The sequence below is a fragment of the Drosophila grimshawi genome, unplaced genomic scaffold, assembly GCF_018153295.1.
Source record: "Drosophila grimshawi isolate 15287-2541.00 unplaced genomic scaffold, ASM1815329v1 contig_1369, whole genome shotgun sequence".
NCBI classification, from domain to species: domain Eukaryota; kingdom Metazoa; phylum Arthropoda; class Insecta; order Diptera; family Drosophilidae; genus Drosophila; species Drosophila grimshawi.
Window position 1 is genome coordinate 4,585,107 of NW_025062891.1, and position 17,160 is coordinate 4,602,266.

At 44.3% G+C, this 17,160-nt stretch overlaps 2 protein-coding genes across 5 annotated transcripts; one reads left to right on the forward strand and one right to left on the reverse strand.

The window, feature by feature from the left end:
• Nucleotides 1-65: 65 nt before the first annotated feature.
• Nucleotides 66-15,264, reverse strand: LOC6559407 (acetyl-CoA carboxylase). Of its 4 annotated transcripts, none has more exons than XM_032734653.1 (13): nt 15,091-15,264; nt 10,877-11,253; nt 10,694-10,815; nt 8,532-8,895; nt 7,242-7,530; nt 3,447-7,180; nt 3,071-3,373; nt 2,818-2,988; nt 2,325-2,753; nt 1,388-2,257; nt 975-1,322; nt 784-918; nt 66-712 (listed from the first exon to the last, which is right to left on the reverse strand). In XM_032734653.1, the coding sequence occupies exons 1-13, from the start codon at nt 15,098-15,100 to the stop codon at nt 578-580; spliced, it is 7,287 nt and encodes a 2,428-aa protein (XP_032590544.1). In that variant the 5' UTR covers nt 15,101-15,264; the 3' UTR covers nt 66-577. The 4 variants fall into 4 exon arrangements, with proteins under 4 accessions (XP_032590544.1, XP_032590543.1, XP_032590542.1 ...); XM_032734652.1 differs by lacking the exon at nt 15,091-15,264 and adding an exon at nt 11,830-11,973; XM_032734651.1 differs by lacking the exon at nt 15,091-15,264 and adding an exon at nt 11,821-11,973.
• A 208-nt stretch (nt 15,265-15,472) lies between these two features.
• LOC6559599 (nucleoporin seh1) lies at nt 15,473-17,160 on the forward strand. The gene is made up of 4 exons (XM_001987353.2): nt 15,473-15,676; nt 15,734-16,156; nt 16,216-16,424; nt 16,763-17,160. The coding sequence occupies exons 1-4, from the start codon at nt 15,566-15,568 to the stop codon at nt 17,067-17,069; spliced, it is 1,050 nt and encodes a 349-aa protein (XP_001987389.1). The 5' UTR covers nt 15,473-15,565; the 3' UTR covers nt 17,070-17,160.

Consider the following 17,160-nt stretch of genomic DNA (forward strand, 5'->3'; position numbering starts at 1 on the left):
TCCTGGATCACTTCAAGAACGGATATTCACATAGCCAAATAGCTGAAATGGTCAATTTAAACAGGTCAACTGTATACAACTGTATATTCACAATAGTATTTCTATTCGTATAATTCACAAAAAATCTCTGTGTATAAACATTTTTGTCTTAGACAACTAGCGGAAAGTTTTGCTTTTGTATACAATACAAATACAAAGATAGACAGTGTATATATATATATATATATATGTATATAGATTTATATGTATGCTTTTTTTTTTGAAAATTTAATGAGTGTTCCTCGTACTACCCACGCCTACAATTTCAAAAATAAAGGCAGCTCGGCGCAACGTCTGCTTTCCATTTGAAGTAACTAAGTAGTAGTAACTAATATAATAATAGGCTAATTACATTAAGAAAATTCAACTAAACCAAATGCAAAACATTTGCTCCCTCGTAGTATTATACAAAAGCAAGTCTTCACAACAGTTTGCTGAAAGCATCTATCCAAAAAAAACAGACACATCGCCGATTCACAGACAGATTCCCCAATATTTGTAGACGACGAGCTGACTCAACTTAATAGTGCAGGTAAAGTCATCCCTGGGTATTCGCCGATGACTCCTCGTTCAGCTGCATTTGTGCGAGGGTGCGCACAACGACGCCCCGATTAACTGGCGTCAATCCCTGGCAGAGGCCAACAACAGCGTCCAGCGCCACTTCCGGGCAGTCCTACAAAAAATTAGGATAGTTTTCCCATTAGCAAAAGCAGCAATTATAACACTTAACAAATTTGAGACTACCTCAAGCATTTTGGATATCGTTGAGATGATGGCATCCCGCCGCACAGAGCTCACATTCTTGGACACAATCGACTCGGTGTTTGTTTGTTCCTGGTACCAGTTCACCATTTCCTCATTATTGTCCCACAAGTAGGCCTAGTAAAAATACAAATTAAATCCATTTCGTAAGTGAATTGCTATCTCATCTTTACCTCAGCGGCGCCCTTATCCTCGACTAGCCAGCGGAGGAGCATCTGCTTGGCCTGGCCGACGGAGAGATTGTCCTGGGCACGCAGTATCTTCTTGATGTATGCATCCTCGAGCAGTAGTCGACGCAGACGCCAGTACAGCCAGCGACGTGAATCGCGCCATGCCACAATCTCGCTGATGCACTCCTTCTCCAGCATCCGTTCGGGCGTATCGTGAAGATCGGCAAAGTGCACGGCGACCGTGTGATAAACATGCATCAGCACCGCAATGCGCGTCTTGATCTTCTCATCCACCTGGGCGGCCTTCACCTTGTCGCCGGCGGCAATGGCTTCATCGTGCTCGCGTTTCAGCTAGAAACAAATAATATAATAATATTATATATATTTCTATATAAATATATAGTCTTTAGCTTTACCCCGATTGTGGTGGCATCCAGTCTGTGTATTGTTTTGATGAGGTCCTTCTCTTTGTACTTGATTTCGACAATGCCCTCGGGCTCAAGGACACCGCCGCGTGCCTCTGGATCGGCATAGGTTTCCATATAGCGCGGATTGATGAGCGAGTCGAGCACCGCCCAGGCTCCGCCACGCAGTTCCGCATTGGGTGGCAGATAGATGAGCACCGGCTTCTTGTACTCGCGCAATCCGTCCACAATGTAGGCGCCAAATTTGACAATCTGCTCGTACATGTCCTTCATGCCGCCGGAGAAGCCACGCCAGTTGGCGAACACAATCAGCGGCAGCTCCTCGCGACCGAAATCCTTAATGGCCTGCGCAGTCTTGTACGATGAATCCGGATACCAGACCTGACCCGCCTGCTGCAGTGTCTTCGCCTCGGAATCCAAATTGGCCGGGTCAGCGGGCATTTCTACCTCCACGGAACGAGTCTCCACGGCAATGACGCCAACTGGCACACCACCCAATCGAGCACGTCCCGTGACCACGGTTTTGGCCCACGACGCCATAATCTCGCTCCAGGAGTCGCGATCAAAGAATCCATTCTCCCATTCATTGCCATTGGCCGGATTGACACGGCCGGCGAGCATCCAGCGTGGATCATATGGGGATTTGGTGGGCATAAAGTCAACGGGACGATCGATGCGATCGCTGGGCAAAATTATGGGCAGATCGCAGCCAATGTGGGCAGGAATGTAGGAGAGCCAATCGAGAATGGTGTACACACCATCCAAATCAATGGCCTCCGTTTTGTGGGTGACACCATTGTTGAACATAATCTGAACACCGCCAAGCTGATTATTCGAGGCATAAACCTTGCGACCGAGCAACTAAAATGGAGATGCAGGCGTGGGATTAGAATTAGGATTACAACAGGCTGCTTCAATTGAGCCTCACCTTATTCAGGGCCGCATAGCCAGTGAGTATAATGTGTGAGTTGTCGATTTGGATGACACGTTGACCCAAACGGACTACATAGGAGCCAATGCCGATGGTGCGACAGGTGACCATGGCAATGGTCACAATCTCCTCGTAGGCCTGCGAAGTTTCTCCAGCGATGAGGCCGGCATAGCGTAGATTCTCAACGCCCAGACCATCATCTTTGCCGATGATGTCGGTGATCTTGTAGCGCTGCTCTCCCTCATCTTCAATCAGGATCGCACGCACCGAATTCAGATTGGCCACCTTGGCGTAATCCTCCGTGGACAAGTAGAGATATTTGAAACCTTTGTCGGGCTCCTCGGGATCTTCCCATGCGATCTTAAACATGGCCTTCACCTCCTCGGCGAGGCCAATGCGTGCACCGCTATTAACCGATATATAGATCTGAAGATTATGATTAATTAGCATCTAGTTGGAGTTGGCAGTTGGAGCAAGTAAAGCTGCTTACCCTGGGCACTTTGAGCTGGCGCGCCAATTGCGATGCCTTTGCAAAGAGCACATCCTCCTGGATGCCAAAGGAGCCAATCAAATAGGTCAGATCATTGGCAATCACGATTATCTCGCGACCAGCCGGATACTCGGGTGTGGCCAGGATAATGCGCCAAGCAACCATTCCACACTGAAAAGCAACCACAAAAGGGATGAGATTATACAGATTATTATATTCATTATCGGATCTCCTATATCTGCTGCATACGTACATTATTCTCGCCGGGCAGACGTTGCATCTCGACGAGATTGTCGCCTTCGAGCACCAGCTCCTTGCACTCGATGAGAATCTTGTCGGGTATGCGTATGTCGACAGTGGGTCGCGCCTTGGAGAACTCCCGCCAATGGCGTTCGGTCATCTGGCGGAACATGTCGGGCATATCGTACACGTACGTGGTGCCATTCGATTGTGCCTGGAAGCGTTTCTGCTGCAGGAAGTCCTTGGTCATGTACGGCGTCGATATGGGGTGGCCATTCAGTGATCCCTGCTTCTCGCCATAAGCCTTGAACTTGATCTGTCATGAAAAAGAGAGCGAGTTAAGCGAGATTAGTTTAATAGTTCAGTTGGAGACATCTGTAGACACTTACAATGCCCGTTTCAGGTTCGGTTTGCTCGGTGTACATGGAGATGTCGAGGAAGTAACCGGAGTCGTTGGCGATGCAGAGGCGCACTGCCTGCGTGGGCGATTGCGGCGACTGGCGGATGACCATCTTGAGTTCGGCTTGAAGGACGCGCAGTTTCCAGAGACGTGGACCATAGCGCATGATCATCTTGGTCACGGACTCTTCAATTTTACCCGGATCCATGATGACAGTGGGCACAAAGTTGAGGAAGATATGATTGCAGTCGGTGCGCTTCGCATGCGGATGCGAAAAGGCCACCTCCAACTCATCCATGGCCTCCAGGAGAACGCGTTCGCCCTCATTTTGGAGGTATTCGAATGATGCCTCCTTGGTGATCAGATCCGAGTGCCGGATGATCGAACGGATAAAGAAACGATAATCGGTGACCTCCTGACCCTTGGACACCTTTGCCCTGCCCAAATACAAATGCATCTTCTGATTAGCCGTTGGCAACGCCTCCAAATCATAGGTCCTCATGCGATTCAGCTCCAAGTGGAAAGCAGATGCCGGCTCCAGATGCCTGTAGATGCGATCCTCCTCGAATTTATCGCGTGCCCGATAAGTGAAGAACTTGGGAAACTGGCGTTTCTTCAGAGCGGCAAACGTAATGCGACGAATGCGTCGCTGGAAGAGCTCCTCGTTGTGCTCGTTGCAATAGTTGCCAAAGATCTGTGCCATCTGCACATCGTCCATTTCACCCGTCTCCCGCACCGCCACACTAATGATGTGTATCGGTTCCGTCGATTTGGCCTCCTCTGCGGCGTTTGCCCGTGAAATGGGATCGGAGAGGGAAACATTGATCGAGGTGCTGTGGCGACTATCCGAAATGGAATCCACTGCTTCGACAGCTTCGAGCACTTTGGCATTGACCATTGCCGGCGAGACAAAGTCTTCGAGCAGATCGAGAATCTCATCCGAGTACATCGAGAAGTGTTCGAACGAATCAAAGGCAGCAATGGCACCCGTGCGGACAAAGGAACTGCCCATCGACTCGGCGGCAGCCTGATCCAGTCTGTCTGGTGAGCTCATGCGCGAGAACAAGCGATTGGGATGCGCCGTCGGCAGCAGGAACTGAAAGTGGACGAGCGGTAGTCCGCCGGACAGCTCGAGATGCTGCAGACAGGTCAGCTCGTAGGAGGTGTAAGCACGTCGCACATACACCTCGAGGGAGGCATTGCAGACGGCGCGATTGGAGTGATAGAAGAAGTCGTGGAGTATATCGAAGATCGATGTCTCCGACTGGATCAGACGCTGCAGATTCTCCGGATGGAAGTCATGACCGTACATATCGACGGCCGATAGGAATATGGACTCCATTTGATTGTGACGCAGCTCATAGGCCGGCTGATGGGCGGCGATGAGCACCTGGCGCGATCGCAGCGCGACTCGGGAGTGCTCTGCCCGATTCAGCGAGGTCAGCTCACTCAGCGTGTTGGCCAGCTCATCGGTCAGGCCGGGCTCGTTAGCCCACAGGTGATCGATGAGCAGCGTGACCAGCAGATTCTTTTTGGCTACCTGCGAGTGCGAGAATATCGTGTTGACCACCGTCAGCATATCATCCTTGTTCTGCTCCCGCACCTGGCCGACACACTTGTCATAGTGTCCATGCTGGAACTGGGACTCCACATCGTAATATTGACGCAGCAGCTCATGGACGGCGGCCTTCATCCGTCCCCGTATGCCATTCCTATAGCGCTGCACCAGCTGCACAATGCTCTGCGTGGTCAGAAAGAAGACATCGCGATCCGCACGCTTCTGCAACGTTGCTGCATGGCTATCAATGACGCTGGCAATCTGTTGCGATGGGAACTGGGCCAGCACACTGGTGATGTTCCGTTCGTAGAGGGTCATCAGTTTGCGGATCTTCTTCTCCACGGAGATGGGTATGCGGCCCGAGATGGAGGCAATCACCTCCTGCAGCTCGAGCAGTGGCAGCGAGGGATCACGCAGACTCTGCATGAACTTCTCAATGATGTCGCGCAATCGCTGGGCATTAAACGGCTCCGGCAGACAGTATCCGGCCAAAGTATTCTCCAATATGACCTTGTACGTGTTGTGCACACGATTCAGTTTCTCGGGTATGGGCGGATTCTCCGGCTGGGGGAATTGACTTTTGTTGGGCTGTGCTTTCGTTACCAGCGAGGGATCATCGAGCTCGAGGTGGCCCAGCAAGGTGCCCGCATCCAAGACTGCGCCGGGACGACGCACAAAAGTGACGGTGCCTGCCTCCTGCGATGTCAGCGTCATCACCATTTTCATTACTTCGATCTCGGCATATGACTGACCCTTGGCCACATGTGCTCCATCCTCCACCTGCAAATTGATCAACTTGCCAGCGGAAGGACTGCGCAACAGCGACGGATCATTCTCCTTTTCAAAGACACAGGTCTGATTGCCGATCACGATACGATAGCGATCCACTTCCTCCTTCATGTAGGTGGTGTAAGAGGCACCCTCCAGCGAGATGAGCAGACCACCATCTGATAGGCGATGCACCTCGATCTCTTTGAAGGAGTTGTTCATCAGCAGGAAATAGGAGTTGGGTCCAGTTTTGGCCGACTGCACCTTGTAGCGCAATCCATCGTTGATTAGCTCCACATCGACCACGTTGCTCAGCGTGTTAGCCGCTTGGATTTGACCCTTCTCCAGCGAGGTCTGGAAACTGGTGAATGCTCCCGTTATCTGACGATCTGCTATGTGCAACGCTCCGCACATGACGCCCAACAGGATGTCCGGCTTCTCGGACTGCATACGCTCCGCAATCAGTGCATCCAGCCATGCAGTATCTATGCTATTTTCCAGGAAACGATTCGTCTCCAGCAACGTTATCAGATATTCGACAGTGGTGCGGAAGTCACCACGAATGGAGAGCTCCTTGAGGGCAATGACGAGATTCTCACGCGCCTGCTGACGGTTCTCGCCCCAGGAGAAACAATGGCCAAACTGTGAGTCGGCAAACTCGTGCAAACCACCCGAGGCGGCCACACTGAAGTAACCCCAAACGTTCTTGCTCGAGCGGAAGTTCAACTCCTGGACGGTGCCAGAGCTGGGCTTGAAGCCCTCGTCGGGATTCTCGCTGGTGATGCGAGCGGCAATCACGTGTCCTGAAGGACGCGGCTTATTCGTCGGATTCTCAAAGTCAATGACCGATGAGCCCCACGGAGATTCGCCATACAGCAGACGTATGTCCTTGAGACGGTAGAGTGGGATGCCCATGCCAATCTGCAGCTGGCAGGCGGGCAAATTGACATCGGCAACCATTTCTGTGCAAGGATGCTCCACCTGCAGACGAGGATTGAGCTCGAGGAAGAAGTATCTGCCCTCGGTGTCATACAGATACTCAACAGTGCCGGCACTCACATAGCCCACCATTTTGGCCAGACGTACAGCCGCCTTCTCCATGTCCTCGAAGACCTCCTCCTGCGCCACAATGGCCGGCGCCTCCTCAATGATTTTCTGATGGCGTCGCTGTATCGAACAATCACGTCCAAACAAACTGATCGCATTACCATACTGATCAGCTAGCAGCTGCACCTCCAAATGACGGGCGCCGCGTGCCATTTTCATCACAAATATGGGTGAGCCGGGCACCTCGGCTTGCACCTGACGGAATAGTCCAGGGAATTCCTCGGCGGTGTCGACACGACGTATACCTTTACCACCACCGCCCTCAGAGGCCTTGATCATCACCGGGAAACCTGCAGGAGAAGACAGATATATGAGTAAAATCAGATATTCACAGGTTAAATTTTAGCTTACCAATCTTAGTGACGGCTGCCAGGCCCTGCTCCACGTTGGTGACACAACCACGAGCGAACAGTTCACTGGATATCTTAATCTTCTTGCCGCTGTACTGTGCCTTCAGCTCCGAGCCGGACCACGGCAGCGTGGGTATATCTGCCGTTTGGGCCACTATTGAGGAGGCCACCTTATCACCCAGCGCCCACATTGCACGCTCCGGCGGACCCAGGAAGACCAGACCCTCCTTATGCAACAGCTCCGGCAATTTGGGATTCTCCGATGCATGGCCCCAACCCGCCCAGACGGCCTATAATTAAAGCGAGCGTTCCTCATTAATTATGATAAGTGTCTAATTAAATAGATAGGGGATGGAGTAATGAGGATTTCTTTATCTACTCAATCAAATGTGACGTCAGCGTGAAAAACAATTAAGTATTATTTTTAACCAGACTGAAAGGTAACAGAAATTACTATTTAATTATTATTTATTACATAATCAAAATAATCGCACGCTAATTTTTTAATAAAAAAAAATATACTCAATCAAATCTTAAGAACAAAACTAAGAATTGAATTTATGAAAATAGCAAAGAAATAGAAAACTAATCAGCTAGATATCCTCATTGTGCGAAAAAAGAGAGATATTTGTGTAAAATAGTATTTTCTGACGTCACTCAATCTATTTTTTTTAATGGAGAAGATATGATTTCCTCGAGAAAAATATGATGGACGTAAATACGCATATCAGGAATCGTTTATCTTTATTGAGCTGTATATCTTCAGATTTCTAAATTTAAATGTTTATAAATTTAAAGCGCACAGCAAAACAACTTGTGTCTATCTATTTATCTAATATACAATGGAGAAAATATGATGGACCTAAATAGGCATTTATAATTTGAAATGTTTATGAATTTAAAGCGTTCACTAATACAATTTCATCCATTTATCACTACTATTTAATGGAGAAGAAATCGCGAATCTTTATTAATGAATGAACATCTGCAGATTTACAATAGAAAGCTAAAGGGCAGACACCTTAACTGACTTTTATTACACTAGAAATGATCTAATCTAGGAAATAAAACCAACAAATTTTAGTATAGGTACTTGTACTCAGTCTTAAGGTATTTCAAATTGAAAAGTTTAGATTTAATCAACTGTTAGATTGTTGCCCAGTGTAATCACAAAAGGCAAACACACACAAATACAAAAAAAAATATACAAAGTTGTTGTGGCTGTAAGCGTGCGATCCACTTGGCTTGAGTAAACACAGATCGTACGATATGTTTTGAGTGGAAAACGTACCTGGACTTGAGTGCGCAGAGCAATATCCACAATGAGCTCGACATTGGCATAGTTGTTGTTGTTGGAGCCACCGGGCACCGGCACATAATGATCGGCCATTTTGATGTACTCGGCATTGGCCTTCAGATCCTCGGGCGTCACCATGACCACAAAGCGAACGGCTCGCTCGTTCTTGAACATCTCGTAGGACCAGCGGCGAATGGAGCGCATACACTTGACGGCCGCAATGCCATTGTTTGCGATGAGGACACGATTGATGACACGCGTGCCACCGAAACGCTTCACAAACTCCTCCGTGGTGGCAATGTGAAAGTCACGATCTTGATTCCGATCCTGGCCCAGGCCAGTCCGTGACATGCTCGGTCTGTAAATAAAAAAGCATTGTGTTGATTTATGCGACTATTTACTATATTGTTTATTCCGATTAATTATTAACACAAGCAGCAGGTGCGAGATCGCACTTCAATAAGACAAACACTGAAATCATCACCGGGACACTTTGTAATCTTTAGAAATATACAAATAATATAATCATTACAAATATAACAAATACCCTATTTACAGTGGAATGCATAACAATATATTAAATCAAAAATACATCAACAAATAGTTTGTGCTCAATACACTAGCTTTAGGGCCATGGTTACAAAAAAAAAACCCCAATTTTGCTGCACAGTGCTCCCATTGGCTATGGCTGTGGGTCAATGTTAGACAAGAGCGAGAGAGTGTGTGTGAGAGAGAGGGAAAGAGTAAAGTTATAGTTGTCAAAAGAAGAAGCAGCAGCAGCAACAAATGGAATTTTAAAGGCATTTTGGCAAACCGGTTTAGTAAAGTCAAAAAGTTTTCTTGATTTGCTATTGTTGTTGTAAAGCTTTTACATTGTTTATCTTTGTCCACTCACTTCTCTGTCTCTCTCTCTCTATCTCACTCGCGTTCTCTTTATCAAATGGAGGACGCGTTTTGCATTTTTGCAATTGAATTATTGACTTGCCATATAAAAATAATTATGCGTGATATATGCATGAAAATAGATTTTAGCAAATTTACTTCAGGGTGCCGCCTGTCGGAACACTCAGCAGCGTTGGCAATGACGAGCTGTTGTTGTTCTCATTATTGTTCTCATTAGCGCTGTTGTTGTAGCCACTTTCATCGGCTATGCTGCTGCTGCTGTTGCTGTCGTTGTTGTTGCCGCATTGATCAATGGCAACAATATTGGGAATGACCATTGGCGCATTATTGTTATCCACTGCCGACGATGTTGATGGCGATAATGATGAATGCAGCTCCTCACCGGTTTCAAGGAGAACAAAACGTTTGCTGGCGCGACGCTTTAACATTTTAACGCATGCAATTATGGCCAAGAGCATTCAAGTCCAAAGTTGAAGTTGTTTTCGGATCGTTGCAAGATGCAACCTATATAATTATCGTATTGGTATTATGCAATTGTATTGTATCAAATATATGACTAATTTTCAGAATGCAACACGACTTTCACCTTACTGAGAAAATATACAATACAAAACTGCATAAAAATAAAGCGAATGGTCAGCTGAAGGGCGAAATAAAAGCAAAGGTTTTTTAGAGCACACTAATAATGGCGACCGACGTTCACGGCAATTACTTCTAAACTGAGTAGCAAACGGTGACATCGCCAGCTTGAAAGCTGGCCCCTCCACAACAAGAAACGATGACGTCGTTACTCATACGGCCCATTGAGCAGCCAGAGAGTCAGTGAGTGAGCGAGAGAGTGAGAGCGAGAGACTACAGAGACACATAGAGAGAAAGCGCATTAGATAAATTGAAGTGTGTTGTTGTTGACAGCGCGGCTTCATTTGTTGTTATGCATGGATGGAAACAGTTAAACAAGAATTCCAAAACAGTTCTTCACACTGGTTGTCAGGTGTTGTTGCTGCTCTCAATTGTCCGCTCTCTCTCTCTCTCTCTCTGTCTCTGGTAGCTTTGGCTCTCTTTGAAAGCTCTTTAAGATAAAAACTTTTTTTCTTTGACTCAGCGTCATGAGGCACGTTGCTTGTTTCGTATTGTGTTGCCATCTCTTTCTGCGAAACTCGCGCGATTTTGTTTGCCCCAATCAGCTGTGACGTATTTGAATTTGGTTTGTCACGTTTTCAGGCTATTGTTTAGGATATATGATATATTCTCACCTTAGACGCTTGCGTCGCTCCGCAATGTCTCCATTCTGAGGGATATCACTCATTTTCTGAGGAAACTGATCACCAGCCTCGCCCGCTTCGATGGCCTCCTTCTCATCGATTTCATCGCCCACCTGCAATTAAATTCAATATTAATTAATTATGTAATATATATGGTTATATGAAGGGCCTTACCAGAAAACTGGGGCGTTCCCCATCTGTGGTCGTTGCACCGCTTGTTGTTGCCGTTTCCTGTTCGCTCATTTTGCTGTTGTATTTGATTTCGATATTGTTGTTGTTGTTGATATTATTGTTGAGATTAAAATTGCTTAAATCGTTCAAAACGTTATCCTTCAACTGCTCACAGAGGCCATCTACTACATCAGCTTTAAGGCTCTCGCTTGAGAATTTCACCTTTTTTATGCACGGTTTAGGAAACCGTTTCTGCTGCTGCTGCTGTTGTTGTTGTTGTTCTTGTTGCTGTTGCTGCAGCTGCTGCTGGTCACTGCTAATCTTTGTTGCGCTTATCGCTGACGAAGTTGCTGCTGCAGCCGCAATAACGCTGGAGTTGCCTGCAAACAAAATGAAAAATGAACATTGTTAGTTTAAAGTGCTGTTGATCTATTGTTTTTGCGATTTGAAGTGCACGCGTCCATTGTGAAGCAGTGTTGCCAATTCAGCTTTGTTTCCCGCCACATCAAGCTTTTTTTTCAATTTGATAGCAAAGCATTGATTTTTTAAAAGTGAATTTCGCTGCTTGGTGATTTTCAAAATAGTTTCAACGAGTGAAGGAAATTGTGCACAAATTGACTATTAAGCTCTGATGACAACTTTAAATGGAATAAGCTGAAAATCTTGAAAATGCTGATTGCTTGCTAAAAAAAAATATATAAATATAGATAAGGCATGAATTTGAAAATGATGAATTAGAAGATAGTCGCAGAAGTTAGTATCATGAAATTCTAATACATTAAAAATATAGCACAAGCATGAAAAAACGTATGCATATATTTAGCTTTTTATTAACTTATAGCATAGCTTTTTTAAAATAATTTTTCGCAATAGCCTCAATATTTGATCAAATTTAGCAACACTGGTGGCAAGCTATAATTAAATTACAAAACGAAGACATTTCTTACTATTCTTACTATTGTTGTTGTTGTTGTTAGTCGGGAATGGTGTTTTTTGTCTTAAGCAGCCGCGTTCGCGGCCAAAGAGCAAATTCAACAGGTATGCAATAAACGCCAGTGTGATTAATAATGCGATAAACATTAGCTACGTCCAAATAATAGCTAAAATTATTGATATGACCGATAAACATAAAATATCTCACAGTGGGATTTATTTTTAAACATATATTACATAAATATATATATATATACATATATATCATATATGAGTTCAAGAGGTTAAAGTCATCAATATTTATTGATTGCTTCACGAATTTGCGTGCGAAAGTAAAGCCAAAAATACACATCATATTAAATTGCATAATTATGTATAAACTAGTTTCATCAAAAAACAAGATGAAATAAAATTCAATTCAAAAATTGCTTGTCGAATCTTTAATACTCTTGAAAGTTAGACCTTATCAACACTAAAATATCGCCTTATATAAAACGGTCACATAATAAAATCAAGCAATCTTTTCGTGTTACGAACTCAGCCTGAGCTAAGTTTACGCAACAGTTTTTATTCTTTGTATAGAAGTGAATGTAATACGATAAAACAAATGTGTAACTATTTAAAACACGATACAGGTTGTTTTCCGTTACAGCTAAGCTAAGAGCTAAGCTACCTCATATATATATATATATATTTACATGCACTCTTAATGTTTAGGAAGCTACTTAGACAGGGCCTTATTTCCCTGTCAAAGAGTATACCAAATTAAATATATATTTTTTTTGTGGGTACGCTGGGGCACAACGCATTTACATTTAAAGCAAAATGGACGAGAAAGAAGACAAACAACCGAGGTAGATAGGTAGGTGGGCTTTGTAGCTATGCAAATTGGGTTTTGCATATAGAAGAGGTCAACGATTTAATCATTACAATATGTAAGTGTGCCATGGTGTATGTTTTCAAAGGCATACAAGCTTGCCAAATACGTGCAAAATACATGAGCAATTATGCAATTCAATATTTAAGACGACTTTAAGAGCAACACTCTTGCCAAATTTAATATATATATATTTATTTTTAAGGAACATGGCTTTCTATATAAATATTGTGACTTGAAGACACTTGGAACTCTCGCAATACGTTGGCATTATTTTAAACTTTTATATTACATTTATAGATTTTTTCTTGTTATTTCGTTATTATTTTGCAAAAACACATATTAAGTTAGTTTGGTTGTTTGATAATATTTAATTTTTACCACGTTTTGTTGGGTTGTCTAGGTGTTTTATAATGTGTGTTTAAAGCGCGCGCTACGCAACGCAAGAAGCAACAAGTTTTCGCACGATTCGCTAAATTTGCTACCGCATTGACCGACGTTTGGAATGCGACTGACTGATGGACATACACATGGAGACGCTTTCGCGCACTACGCTTGATTATTGCTGCCGTCGCTGCCCACTGGGCAGCAGTTGCTGTCGACTTCGTCGTCGCTATCAGCAGCCAACTAACTAACAACTTATGCTTGCCGAAATGTCTGCGTCGGCAGCAACAGCAGCAGCAGGTGTGTGTTGATATGTGTGCTTAGCTTGGATTGCTCGTATGATAATTGTTTAGAGGGCTTTACGGGTCGAGGCAGCTGCTGGGTCGCTGCTGACTGCACACAAAAAAAAATCTGCACGCTGCGACAGCGATTTATTTATTTATTTACATTTTGTGTTTTTGGTTTTTTTTTCTTTTCTTTATTGCTTGGCGCGTAAGCTTCGATAACACTTGATAAATCGATAAGAAACAGTGTTTTGAGCTACATATTTTAGTGCTAGCTCGCTCTCTCTATCTTATATATATTTCTCTCTCTTTCTCTCTCTGGCGGCTTACATTCTTTTCAATGTCAAGGTTGTTGTTGTTATTATTGCATAACTTAAAGTTATCTCCTCTATTCCTTGACATTGATGATACTCTCAAAGCGGGCATTGTTGTTTAGGGTTGCGACACGAAAGCAATCAGAAAATGTAAAAACAAAAACAATAACAAATCAACTAACCCAAATTGCACTTTTGCAATGGACGTCAGCAACTAAAAAGCTGATTGCAATTGACTTTAACTAGCAGCAAAAGCAACCAAAATGGGAAGCAAAAACAAAATTGATTAACTGCTGATTGTGATTGGCCTGAGAGAAGAGCACGCAAATCAATTCATTATTTGAGTGTATCAGCAGAGGATTTTTAAAAGTCATTAAATAATTTGCAGGGCACACTATTGCCTGATAAGAAATACAAATCTTACGATTTTTTGGTGTTATGCGTGCACACAATTAAAATTTCATATTTCGCCGGTAGCAATGGCAAAATGCCGGCTCTGATTAAATACCATATTTATTTATTTTCTGTAAGCGATAAACAGTTATTAAGAGAAGAGAGTAACAATGCTCAGCTCTTATCAGTGCAGACTGAAATTTTCGTACACTTGGAATTATTCATGTTTGGCGCGTGGCCATCTTGTGGATTATCATCAATGGGGCGTGAGCCTTATACGCGTGCCTCAGACGTCTGCTGCTATTGACATGCCATATACACACACACATACTTACACACATGCATACACACGTATAAATGTATGTATATAACCGTTATCAGCAGGCTGCTGTTAAAGACGCGACATTCGTCGCTGGCTTCATCTCCAATTACAATTATCCACACACACACAGAAATGCAGACACAAACTATTAAGTAATTGAAGCCGGCTTGCTCCGACTGCTTAGCGGGAAATCGTTTTGAAACCACCCACAAGAGTTCTACCGAAACACACCACAAATCACACAAGCACACATACAATTAATACATATATATGCAGGCACACACACACACACAATTAATACATATATATATGCAGGCACACTCACACATACATAGGCACGGACATCGCGCGATATGCGAGTCCAATAGAAATCAAGGTCAGCTCAAGCGACAAGCGCGCGCAGAGCAGCGACTAAGGAAAAGAGAGCTAGCATATTGACTGAAATTATGCTGCCCAACAAACACACATTCATTGTGCAAGTGAATTTAATTTAACAACAAATTAACACACACTTAACTATACAAGCACTGTTATTTGAATGTTGATTTATGCATCTGTATTGCTTGCTAGGAGTTGAATAACCCGTGCTTTTGCCCCCTTCAAAACTAATGTCTTTACATATGCGCATATTTATGTATGAAAAGTCTTTAATCGCATATTCATTGTGTACTTGGTGCTTAGATAAACGCGCTAGTTAGCCAGTGACTTACTTTTCTCCATCGTATTGCGCTTTCCACGTCTCTTTTTGTTAGCAATTTTTGTATTGTTTGGCCAAAAAAAAAAATGTTTTCCAATTGGGTTGTGGGTGGTTTTTAGTTCAGTTTGTTTTGCTAGCTGGAGCACTTGATGAGCACAAATGATATGTACGCAATGCGCACTGTCCTCTTTAGCGATTAGTGTGTGCAACAGTTATGCTGATACTCATATTCTACAATTGTTTACAGGTTTTATCAGTGGTTTTTTATACGCGTAAATATGAATCCGATTCTGTTTAGTTTTCCAACGATATGCACTATCGATATTATCGATGCGCTGCCGATTGCCGCAAGAAGTGTTGCAAAACGCGAAATGCAAGGGCTGCCAACTCCGATCAACCCACTTGTGGGCAGCGCCTGCAGTCGACAATAATATTTGCAGCGGAAAAGCCGCGTTTTTCATTCAATATAATTACCAAGAGAACCCAACATGTTCGATGTGGAACCCATTATTGCGGACCATAAAGATGTCATACATGATGTGGTCTTCGACTATTACGGCCGCCGCATGGCGACTTGCTCCAGTGACCAAACCGTAAAGGTAAGAAAAAATCCGTCATTGAAGAAAACAAAATTAATATTCGCTGGTATTGTTTAGATTTGGGATGAAGATGATCAGGGCAAATGGTCGGTGACGAGCAATTGGAAAGCGCACTCCGGCTCCATTTGGCGCGTATCATGGGCAAACCCTGAGTTCGGTCAAGTGATTGCGACCTGCTCCTTCGATCGTACCGCCTCCGTCTGGGAGGAAGTGATGGGAGAAAAGGTTTCTACACGTCGCTGGGTGCGTCGCACCACATTGGTGGACTCACGCACCAGCGTTACGGACGTGGAATTCGCGCCAAAATATTTGGGTCTTCTGCTGGCCACCGCCTCTGCCGATGGCATTATAAGGATCTACGAGGCGCCGGATATTATGAATCTATCACAGTGGCCCGTTCAGCATGAGATTGCCAATAAGCTGACGCTCAGCTGCCTCTCGTGGAATACATCCACCTATATGGTCACACAGCTCCTGGCGGTAAGCTAGCTTTAAAATTCCCAAAATCTTAAGATTTACCCATTTTTTTGGAATTGCAGGCCGGCAGCGATGAGTCTGCAACGCCCACGGGCAAAGTGTTCCTCTTCGCCTATAGTGAAAATGCGCGCAAATGTGTGAAAATGGAGACGGTGAATGATATCACCGATCCAGTGACAGATGTCGCCTTTGCGCCCAACGCAGGACGCACTTTCCACATGCTAGCCGTTGCCAGCAAGGATCTGTACATAGTCAACATACGCGGCGTTACGTAGGTTTATTTATAAATGAAGGAATTTAGATTTTGTTACTGATTTTCAAATGCGTTGGAGACACTTGTAGGATGTTGAAGCGTTTAAATTCGGAAGGGGATTAGCTATATCTATGTATGTTTATACTTTCTCCTGTGGAAATTGAAATTGTTACACAAAAATCTGTTGAAAATGTAGCTTTGGTTCAAAATAACTTATTTTTTTAAATTATCTGACCTCAAGTCAAATCCACTTAATGTGGATATTGTCTTCAAAGGATTTCAAACTTCGACATTTCAAAGTTAGCAACTAATTTAACTGCATATTTATAATTAAAAATAATTTATCTTTTTACTAGTGATTCGACGGGCAATGCCAAATTGGATCTGCAAACGTTAAAGTTTAGCGAACACAATTGCCCGGTTTGGCGTGTCTGCTGGAACATGCTGGCCACAATGCTCATCTCCACTGGGGACGATGGCTGCGTGCGCATTTGGCGCATGAATTACACGCGACAATGGAAATGTGCGGCTGTGTTGAAGGCCGAGGGCAGTGGGCCAACATATGAGCCAAATCCAACTGCACCGGCACTGGCAACGACAGCAGCGGCAACAGCCAAATTCTACAAGAAGGGCACCATTGGCAACCAAGTCCCATGGCACTAATCTACGACTCTGTGTGTGTGTGTGTTTTTTGTGGATTATGTTAAGTTGAAAATATAAATCTAAACATATATATAAAAAAATGTGTAATGCG